This window comes from Alnus glutinosa, chromosome 5 (assembly GCF_958979055.1).
Source record: "Alnus glutinosa chromosome 5, dhAlnGlut1.1, whole genome shotgun sequence".
NCBI lineage: Eukaryota > Viridiplantae > Streptophyta > Magnoliopsida > Fagales > Betulaceae > Alnus > Alnus glutinosa.
Window position 1 is genome coordinate 10076257 of NC_084890.1, and position 11909 is coordinate 10088165.

An 11909-nucleotide genomic window follows, 5' to 3' on the forward strand; every position below is an offset into this window, starting at 1 on the left:
GTACGTACTGTATATAGTCATAAACCCTAACCCTAATCCTCTGTCCAAAAGTATATACTATATATATATATATAGTTATAAACACCCTAAGTACATGTACTATATATATATAGCTATAAATCATAATCCTAAGTATATGTACTATATATATCGGAACAATCTAATTTTGAACTGCTCATGATTTAATATATATATTTAAAAGTGTACAATAATAACACATGAAAAATATATTGACATTATTATTCATAAAATGTAAAATCAATTAAATTATAACTCATAGCTTTAAGTGTATATATTATATATACCTATAAACCCTAACCCTAAGTGTATATACTATATATAGCGATAAACTCTAACCCTAAATACATGTACTATATACATAGCTATAAATCATAATCCTAAGTTTATGTACTATATATATCGGAACAATCTAATTTTGAACTGCTCGTGATATAATATATATATTTAAAAGTGTACAATAATAACACATGAAAAATATATTGACATTATTATTCATAAAATGTAAAATCAATTAAATTATAACCCATAGCTTTAAGTGTATATATTATATATACCTATACACCATAAAACCCTAACCCTAAGTGTATATACTATATATAGCGATAAACCTTAACCCTAAGTATATATATTATATATAGCTATAAACCCTAACCCTAAGTGTATATACTATATATAGCGATAAACCCTAACCCTAAGTATGTATACTATATATAGCTATAAATCCTAAGTTTAAGTGTATATACTATATATATCGGAACAATCTAATTTTGAACTGCTCATGATTTAATATATATATAATTAAAAGTGTACAATAATGACACGTGAAAAATATATTGACATTATTATTCATTAAATGTAAAATCAATTAAATTATAACCCATAGCCCTAAGTGTATATATTATATATACCTATAAACCATAAAACCCAAACCCTAAGTGTATATACTATATATACTATATATAGCTATAAACCCTAACCCTAAGTGTATGTACTATATATAGCCATAAACCCTAAATGTATGTACTATATGAGGGACTAAACTATAAGTATTTAATTTATTATGTAGCGCAGAACTCTTAAAATAATTGCATTTACTATATATAGCCATAAATAGCAAGGTTACTGTATATAGTTTCTAAACCGTTTACATGCATGCATATCTATATATATAGTATTAATTATAGGTTTTTTAACTTTGTTATGTTTAATTTTTTTTTTTTTTTTTTTTTTTTGTTTCTAAACGTAGATGGTGTACAAAACTAAACCCTAATTTGAACTATTTGGTTTAATTAGATATATAGCACTAAATTTGTTTAATTATGCATATAGTACAATATGTAAATTAGGTTAGGGTTTAGGTACTTATTAGTATACTATATATATATAAATAAGGAACCTAAAAAGTATAAATTCCAACCATAAAATTTACATATAGCATATAGCTTTCAAACCTAATTTTATGTGTATAAGTTATGTACACCGTATTTTCAAAGATTTGTATGATTAATAAGATAAAGAGTTTTTTTTTTTTTTTTTTTTTTTTTTTAAAAAAAAAATTAATACAACACAGAATTTTTTTTTAATATATATTTGGCAAAAAAATAACTGTTTGACACGTGTAATAATACACGTGTCAAATTGGACACGCGTATTTAATACACGTGTCCAATTGGACACACGTATTAAATACTCGTGTCCAAATGGACACGTGTATTATTACATGTGTCAAATTGGACACGCGTATGAAATACTCGTGTCCAAATGGACACGTGTATTATTACACGTGTCCAATTGGACACGCGTATTAAATACGCGCGTCCAATTGGACGCGTGTATTTAGACACGCGTCCAAAATTGACACGTGTAATAATACACGTGTCCATTTGGACACGAGTATTTCATACGCGTGTCCAATTGGACACGTGTATTAAATACGAGTGTCCAATTTGACACGTGTATTAAATACACGTGTCCATTTTGGACGGCTGTACAATTAGACACGTGTCTCCAAAGACAAGTGTCAAATTGGACGCGTGTCTACAGTAACGGGTACTGTAGACACGCGTCAAAATGCTTGTATTTTTATAGTGCGTCGAAACACTTTTTAAACAAAACACAAAAATTACTCTCAAATTACATTAACAAATTGAGCAATTATTCACTGTTGATCACGTACTGAAAAATCATGTTATGCACACTATATATATATATATAGAGAGAGAGAGAGAGTTAAACGCCAAGATAGACTAACAATATGTGTCTTCCTATTTCTTATATACTGTTAAATATATTGAAGAGAAAATAACAAAAGAAAAAGAGAAGAGAGAGAGAGAGAGAGGAAGCAAGAATGAGCTACATCATCTTTATTATATATATTGAATTATCTCAATCAAATATTATTACAATAGTCTCTATCAATAGAGAACTTAGGAACAGTGAATAAAAATCCTAATATCATTAAGGTAAGGTAATAAACCCATCGAGAGGAAACTAAACCAACCAATAATGTTGAGAATTTAAAATATTCTAATTAAGACTTACGGTCAGGAGTTCATTGTAGTAATTTCAACTTCAGCTGCTGGGAAGGACGGCTCCAGAGTGTCAACTACATCCTACGTGTCTGGATTTATATCCAATGTGTCCGCTAGAGGAGCTGTTCCTGTAATTTTGATACGAAAGTATCTTACTAGTGTAACGGCCTTCTTCCAAACACTTTCATCATCTGGGGTTACATTTCCTTCATATGCATATATGCTGATGTTGCCGACGATTTATTGGTGAGCAAATTAGTGATAGTAGAAAACAAATGGTGGAAGTGGCAAAGGATATTAGATAGAGAACCCAAAAGCTTTGGAGGCTCAGGCTTTGAGTTGTGTTGGAAGTTATGTTGGTTGAACACTCATCCAGAGGAGTCAACCATGCGTCTTCCAGTGCCTTTAGTTTACCGTTCTCCGATAGAGACAGAATGGCTTTAGAAAAATCCCTGGCCATTGGAGAGCCTTTTTGGAATATCTGCATTGAGAGAAAGAAAGAATTTTCTTATTTTCTTTTGTAGTAGATTTCGAAAGGAAGAGATCGAGAAGGAGTTGCTACTTACAAAGCCCAATCCTCCAAATCTGGTGGTGGGTCTGGTGCCAATGTAGCCGTTGCAGTACTTATTGAGGAAAACTTTCTCGTATGGGAGTTCAAGGAAGGCAGCAGATATATTATTGGTTTCAAATTCCCCTGTGTAATTGTATTCGCTGGTGACATTCAAGATGTTTTGTGGATTGAACCCAACAACATTGTTCAGGTATGTCCTTACAAATGAATCACCATCGCAGCCAACTGTCAAGTTATTCTTCCTTAGCCAGTCTACATCTGTAACACTGGGTTGCAGCTGTTGAACAGTCAGCATTGAAGACAGACTAGCGGTGTAGCTTGATGTCAGGACCAAGACGACAAAAAGCCATAGTACAATCACCAAACGACTGAGGTTGTTGTAGATTTTTTCCTCTGCAATATGAAACCACGTGCTATATATATATGGGTGCATTAAAGTGGCCGGCAAGCAAAACAATGTTATTGTTATTCTCTCTCTCTCTCTCTCTCTCTCTCTCTATACATACATATATATATATATATATATATATATATATATATATATATATATATATATATATATAGCGAGAGTTATGTAAGAACAGAAAGCAAATTAGAACATCGATCCAGACAAAGAGACTTGAAGGTTTTGAGAGAAACATAAATATATAATTTTCTCTATACTAAAACTTTTGCATGCAGTGGACTCTTTATAATGTTAAATCAGTAGTTTTAATGTTTGTTCACCACCAGAAAAGTATTTAACTGCTAATCTAATAGTCATTAAAATTTGACCGGCCATCATATATTAACAAGCACTTAATTTTCCGTTTGATTAAATTAGAACTAATGATTATTTAATTGTAACTGTTTGATCGCAATTGTTAGTAACGATCACTTAATCTCAACCATAAGATCAAATTCAATTTAATCTTATAGTTAACTTTACTAATGATCACATAAATCCAATAGTTAGATCTACCTTAGAAGCATCATATGATTTAGATCAAACTACCATATTGTATGATCAAGACTGCGCGTCCTAAAATTACAGTTCGCTCCAAGCTCCGATGGTTTATGCCAAGTGCGCCATTAAGGCTAGTATTGCCAATCTTTCGCACCGTATTAGAGTTTACACACAAGTGCATACATCCAAATATTATTTTAAAGCAATAACTTAGTATGTGTTGGCCTTATAAATTTCAATTTTACTCTCTTTATATATATGTGTGTGTATATATAAAATTTGAAAATTGTTTAAAAATTTCGATACTTACTATGAGCAAAGAAAAGAGATGAGAAGGTGAACCAAAGCGCAGTGCTCATCTGGTTCTTCCAGGGGCCATTAAATTCTGGATTGCGTGGACGTACGCTCCAAGAACCAAACTACGAGCATTGTGTATATCAAGATGGCACCTGTCGCCACCCACATTTCCAATGTGAATGGCTTCATAAACATCCATGCTGACCCTTCCGGTTTTGCTGGAACAATCATCGACAAACCTGACTCCGCAAACGGCAAAGTAAAATCAACGTATTGCATTCGATCAGCCATGGCTAATTAAGGAGGGTACAGGATTAGGATCTTTAAAATTTTAAAGTATCAAATTATATGAAATCAGGCCGTTACATGTTAAAGATACGATATGTTATCAAGGTAATCAAAAAATAAAAAGATTTTTTCTGGTTTTTTTTTTTTTTCTACTTTTGAAGAGACGCTTCTTCTTTAATTATTAAATTAAAATATTATTTTTTACTTAAAACTTTTATACGGCATAAAGTATAAGAACCTCGTAAAAATATACTCAATTTGCGCTCAACCAAATAACACAGATATCGAGCGGCTAAAGAGCATCAACTCAAAAATTGGTTGTGATAATGGTTCATTTGTCAGGAATTACCTGGAGGATGTGATTGGATTCCATTCACAGAACATCATCACAGTTTTCAACGAATCTGAATACACAGGACTATTTGAGAAGAATGATATAATTGCTGCCTTTCTTGAACTTCCATATAAGAAAGTTTTTATCAACAAGCATTGCAAGGGATACATTGCCACCACCACACCTACTACCTATAAATTTGGAGGATTTGGATTTGTGAGTAGTTACTACAACTTTGCTGTTTCAATTTCCACATAACTTCAAGTTAATCGATCGATCATCCCAAATTTCTATAGTAAATATTGCCAAAAAAGATTTAAAATACACCACTTGAAGATGGTAAGCTAGCTCCCCAATAGCCAGTTAAAAGAATCTTTTTCTCTGATAGCTAGGTATCGATTCTTATCTTCCATGCAGGCATTCCAGAAAGGCTCCCCAATAGCTAGGAATTTTTCGGAATCAATTTTAAGGCTATTAGAAGACGGTAAGCTCACACCACTTGAAGATGAATGGTTGACTCTTTTAAATGAGTGTTCAGTGAATATAACATCCAATAGTACAGAACATTTGAACCTCTAGAGCTTCTGAGGCCTCTACCTTATATATAGTGCAATTTCTACCATTTATTTTCTACTATCATTAATCCGCTAACTAAAGTGGTATCAAAGGCATACGAAGGCAATGCAACTTCAAGCAATAGAGTTGCAAGATACTCTTACAATGGAGAGATCAATATCCCACCACGGATGAATGGAATTCCTGAGAGAATGTGAGCACCTCCGATGCTCCGGACAATATTCATGCCTCCGTACCTGCTGAAATTGAAATGCCATGCATAGAACTCTTTATATATATATATATTGAATGCACCAAGTACGAAAGCTAGGTATTAGATGAAAAATTTATGAGCTTCTTGTCGAATTGGTACGTTATAAATAAATTTCAAATTTTTTTTTTTTTTGATGAATAAGCATTTGTGCAAACTTCTTATACCGTTCGATCTAAATTTATGAGCTCCTTTCGTTTAATTAGCTTGTACGTGTCGAACTTCTTATACCGTTGGATCTAAACGTGTTGAATGTCCTCATCCAGTACTCAACCAAAGAACTAGGGTTGAGCAAAACAAATAATTAGTACATAGAAAAGAGCTCTTACAAGAGGGCATCGGCGTGGAATTTTGTATCTTTGAATTGGTCAGCTGAGAAGAAGCTAGTCGACTGAAATACGTACCTTAGACTAAGTCTCCAACGAAAAGGTTATAATTAAGTACTGCAATAGGATTTCACAACATAACTTTCATTACTTACGGTGAATTCTCTAATTTTTGTTTGTTTCGAAATAAAATATTTTTAACGAAATTATTTTTTTAAAAATAAAATATTAAAATATTTTTTGACATTTGACTGGTATAAAAAAATCATCAACAGCGAAAAATTACCGATAACGAGATTTCGTTACTGACCGGTAAGATTTCGGTTACTGTTGCTGAATTCCAGCGATGAAGGCTGGAATCTGGCGGCAATAGCTAAATTCCGACCAGTTTACACGGAATATGGTCTGCGAAATCTGACAATGGTGACCGGACGTAACGGATTCCTACAGACAAATGCCAGATTCCAGCACCTATCAGATTCCGGTGACGGTCGCCGACGCCGAAATTCGACGATCACATACCAAAATTCGAAGACCCGTCGGTATATTCGTACTACTAACAAACTTCAATGCCTGACGGTGGCAGATTCTCACAAACGTACCTGCAAGAACGAATAGTTTAAATTCAAAAAACTATTTACAATTTTTAAAACTTTAAATCATTTTTTAAATTAAAATTAAAGAGGCTTTTATGGTCAAATATTAAAAATAATTTTCGTTGACTGTTATTTTCGGTTGAGCCAAACATTTAAAAAAAAAAAAAAAAAAAAAAAAAAAAAAAGAAAAAAAAAAGAAAGAGCATATAGGCCAGTATTTTTTTGGAAATGGAAACTATTGTTTGAATGGGAGTAAACTTATTGGTCCGCTGAGATTGACTGCAGAATTTTTTGGACTTTTCAATGTCAAACATCTCGAATCTTTGAAAATCAAAACTTACGATCCGAATAGAAAATGAGTGGTTTGCACGGAAATGCGGGCACAGAAGCACTAGATGTTAAGATTGAAAACGAAAATTCTACGATATGATATAGCTAATTAATGTCACAACACTACATCTTTCAATTCACCCGACGTCGTATGAGAACGACGAGAATTCTACAGTCAGTCGCCGTTGAACTGTAATAATTATTCTTCGAGAATTAATGATCAGTTCACAACAAAAAGGGAAAACAAAAATTGATCTCCGAGCTATTCACTAAAACTCATCTGAAGAGGTCGAATTGAACCCGCGGCTTCAAAAACATTAGAATATTCTTTTTTATAATCTATTTTCTTTGGTTTTTGTTTGTTTAATTTTAAAGTATATTAACCAACAAGAAACAAAAGAGTAACTCTCTTCCATCTTCTCTCTCGCGCTTGTCTTCCAACCTCTCCATTTGGACATCCGCTCCGCTTGGATTCCTACTATTCCCATTTAAGCTTTTTCTGAAATTTCCGAAACCAAAATTTTCCTTCTTTATGTATTTCGAATCACTCCTTAAGGCCATGAGGTGCTTCGGCCGCCTCCGTATATATAGCGGGTCTAGTGGTTTGATCATTCTCAAGAAGCCAACCCTCCAAATAAATTTTAAGAGGTTGGCCTTTGGGTGTAGCCGAATCACCCCATTGCCGACCAATCCAAAGGTCCAATCCTATATTTTCTTTTTCTTTTTTCTTGTAGTCTTGTGGGGGATGGTTCAGCCACTTGTCTATTTTTGAAGGGTATTGATGTGTATTTTTGTTCACTTATGGACGAAAGTTAGATAGATGGACCATTTCTATTTTTAACCATAAGTGAGATACTATTTTTGATACAAAATGAAATTTTGGTGAAAAAAAAAAATGTTAAACCATATGGGCAAAAATGAATTTAATTAACTCTTATTTGAAATCTTTTACTTTGATTATGAACACTTGAATTTCACACCCTTTTAATTTACCCAAATTGGGGGCGATCGAGGCATTCGAGTACCCCATTAATTAGGAAAGACTCGTTGCCAAGTATTCTTAGATTTATGAAAAAAGAATTAGATAAGCATCTGGTAGATTTTGTTTGAAAAATACAACCTACCTTGTGATTATTCATGCTTGGTGGATCCATTGCATGATTGGGCTCCCAATTCCGAAGGTAATTCCCTTCTCTATATGATCGACTTGTCTCGTCGGTCTATATGATTATTTTACTGGGAAGTGTAAAGAGGGGACCAACATTTGTTCAGAGTTCAGACATCATCTTACTGTTTAGATTTCAGACTAGTTCCCTCTCTTTTAATTCTAACTCTACCAGCATAATGTTTATTTGTTAGTTCTTGGGATGTAACACCTCCAACCCGCTGGGGTTAGTGTTAGAATTCGTAGGGTAAAATCTTGTTCTTCTTTCATTGTATCTTATACCACCCGAGACATGTACATATATAACCTAACAATCTCCTACACTATGGAAAGAAGCAGAGATACACGGAGAGAAAGAATCAGAAATACATGGAAAGAATAAAGGATTCTAGGGATCGATCCTCATATGTAAAGTATCGATCTTTATACGTAAAGATCTCCCATGACAACTCACGCCAACACTCCCCCTCAAGTTGGTGCATACAAGTCTCTGATGCCCAACTTGTCAAGTGAGTTGTAGAAGCTCTTACTGCATACGGCTTTAGTAAGAATATCTGCTAACTGATCCTCGGATTTGACAAACGGGAAACGAACTACCTTGGTCTCGAGATTCTGTTTTATGAAGTGCCGATCTACCTCCACATGTTTAGTTCGATCATGTTGGACAGGGTTATGTGAAATATCAATTGCAGCCTTGTTGTCACAAAAGAGATCCATCTCGCAACTAGGAGTGAATCCGATTTCTGTTAGTAATTGTTTTAGCCATAGGAGCTCGCATAGACCTTTGGCTATCCCTCGGAATTCTGCTTCGGCACTTGACAAGGCCACCACATTCTGTTTCTTACTCCTCCATGTGACCAAGTTTCCACCAACAAATGTAAAGTACCCTGATGTAGACTTCCTATCTGATACACTTCCTGCCCAATCTGCATCTGTATATCCCTCAACCCTGAGATGATCATTTTTTGAGAACATGAGTCCTTTTCCTGGGGATGACTTTAAATAACGAAGAATCCGGATTACCGCATTCATGTGATCTTCGCTCGGGTTGTGCATGAACTGACTTACCACATTTACAGCATAGGCAATATCCGGGCGAGTGTGAGAGAGGTAAATGAGTTTCCCAACCAACCTTTGATATCTCCCATTGTCTGTAGACACTTGATCTGTGAGCTCCCCAAGTCTGTGGTTCTGAATGATTGGAGTGTCTGCGGGCTTGCATTCTAGTAGCCCCACCTCTGATAGTAAGTCCAGAACATATTTTCGCTGGGAAAGAAATATGCCCTGCTTTGATCTAGCGACCTCAATCCCCAGAAAATATTTTAGTCCCCCAAGGCTCTTCATTTCAAATTCAGTTGCTAACTGTTTCTGAAGTTTTGATATTTCAACCACATCATCACCTGTAATGATCATATCGTCTACATAGATTATTAGGGCTGTGACCTTGCCAAGTCTGTGCTTCAGGAATAGTGTATGATCTGAATTGCTTTGGGTATACCCATATTTTTTCATCGCCCAGCTAAATCTCCCGAACCATGCTCTAGGTGATTGTTTTAATCCATACAGTGCTCGTTGTAACTTACACACTACTTTGGAGTCGGAGTTGGCTGTATAACCTGGTGGGACATCCATGTAGACTTCTTCTTCAAGGTCACCATGGAGAAAGGCGTTCTTTACGTCGAACTGATGTAGTGGCCAGTCTAGATTAGCTGCAAGAGATAAGAGTACTCTGACAGTGTTTAATTTTGCTACTGGCGAGAAGGTTTCTTGGTAATCTATGCCGTATGTCTGTGTATAACCCTTTGCTACTAGCCTTGCTTTGTACCTGTCGATCGACCCGTCTGCTTTGTGTTTGATGGAGAATACCCATTTGCACCCCACGGTCTTCTTTCCCTTGGGTAGATGGACTAGGGTCCATGTTTCATTTTTCAATAACGCCTCCATTTCTTCTTTTATAGCCTGGGTCCATTTGTGGTCTGTAAGAGCTTCATGGATATCTGAGGGAACATGATTTGAGGAAAGACCATGTATGAATGTTTTGAGTGATTCAGATACCCTTTCTGTGGACACATAATTTGCAATTGGGTACCTTGAGCTCCGTTCTCCCATCTCTGGAGAGTATCTAGTTGGTGGTTTTCCTCGATTGTGCCTGAAAGGTAAGGTATATCCAACAACAAGAGTATCCACAATATTAGAGTCTATAGGTATGGTGGGGAAATTTACCTCAGGAATATTCTCAGGAGATGGGTCTGCCGGTACTGGAGTGCGAGGGGGGGTATCTTCTTCAGCTCTAGGCATGTCTGACCTGTTATGGGGTTCCTCGTGTTCGAACCCGATGTGTGGATCTTCATTCACTTCCTCATTAGCCTCAGTAAACCCTGGCCAGTCAAACTTCAGCCAATTCGGTCGTCACCCGGAATCTCCCCCTGACGAGGAGAAGTGGAAACAGGAGAGGGAAAGAATGGCTCCGTCTCCAGAAACGTAACATCCATGGTCACATATGTCCGGTGTTGAGCCGGATCGTAGCAGCGGTATCCCTTTTGATGTATGGCATAACCCAGGAACAGACAGCGGATAGCACAGGGGTCTAGTTTTGTGCGTTGATGTTTGGGAAGGTGGACAAAGACCACACACCCGAACACCCTAGGAGGAATCATGAGCACTGTGGGTAAGGGAAAATAAGTAGATAGAGTATGTAGGGGGGTAGTAAAGTCCAACACCCTGGATGGCATCCGATTTAGGAGATGTACTGCTGTGGCTACGGCATCAGTCCAAAAACGACTAGGCATGTGAGCCCCAAGTAGTAGGGCCCGAGCAGTCTCAAGGATGTGACGATTTTTCCTCTCGGCTACCCCGTTTTGCTGAGGAGTATGTGGGCAAGATGTTTCATGTATGAGACCATGATTCTGAATATAGGTCTGAAACTGATGGTTTTTAAACTCCCCACCATTATCTGAGCGAAGAATCTGAATTTTAGCAGAGAACTGGGTTTGAACCATAGTGTGAAAGAACTGAAACACACTCAACACTTCAGATTTATTTTTCAGCAAATACAACCACGTCATACGAGTACAATCATCAATGAATATGACAAACCACCGAATACCAGAAATTGTAGAAACCGGGGAAGGACCCCACACGTCAGAATGAACCAAAGCAAAGGGAACATTACTCTTATTCATACTCAAAGGATAAGTAGTTCGATGGCTCTTAGCAAGAATACATGTGTCACATTTGAGATCAATCATTGACTTATTGGTAAATAAACTAGGAAACAAATATTTCATATAACCAAATGATGGGTGTCCTAACCGACGATGCCACATCCAAATCTGTCTTTCTTTATTATCAATGGGATGATGAACGTGGAATGCCCGGCCCATGCTGAAGTCATCCACGTAGTAGAGCCCCCCCCCCCCCGCTTAGTACCACGCCCAATTATCTCCTTGGTAAGAATATCCTGTAGTAGACAAAAAGTAGAGTACATGAGTACGACACAATTCAAAGCCGCAGTAACCTGCCCCACAGATAATAACTTGTGTGATAGAGAAGGAACAAGCAAGCAGTGGGTTAGTGATAATGTAGGGGAAAGATTGACTGTGCCCGCTCCTGTAACAGGGGAAAGACCCCCATTTGCATTTGCAACACACGTTCGCTGGGGTTGAGATAATTCGATAA

The 11909-nt window shown here is 36.2% G+C and overlaps 1 protein-coding gene across 1 annotated transcript; it reads right to left on the reverse strand.

Moving 5' to 3' along the window:
* Positions 1-2474: 2474 nt before the first annotated feature.
* LOC133867805 (glutamate receptor 2.5-like) lies at positions 2475-3481 on the reverse strand. Its single transcript, XM_062304567.1, has 2 exons — positions 3119-3481; positions 2475-3033 (listed from the first exon to the last, which is right to left on the reverse strand). The coding sequence occupies exons 1-2, from the start codon at positions 3416-3418 to the stop codon at positions 2761-2763; spliced, it is 573 nt and encodes a 190-aa protein (XP_062160551.1). The 5' UTR covers positions 3419-3481; the 3' UTR covers positions 2475-2760.
* Positions 3482-11909: the final 8428 nt, after the last annotated feature.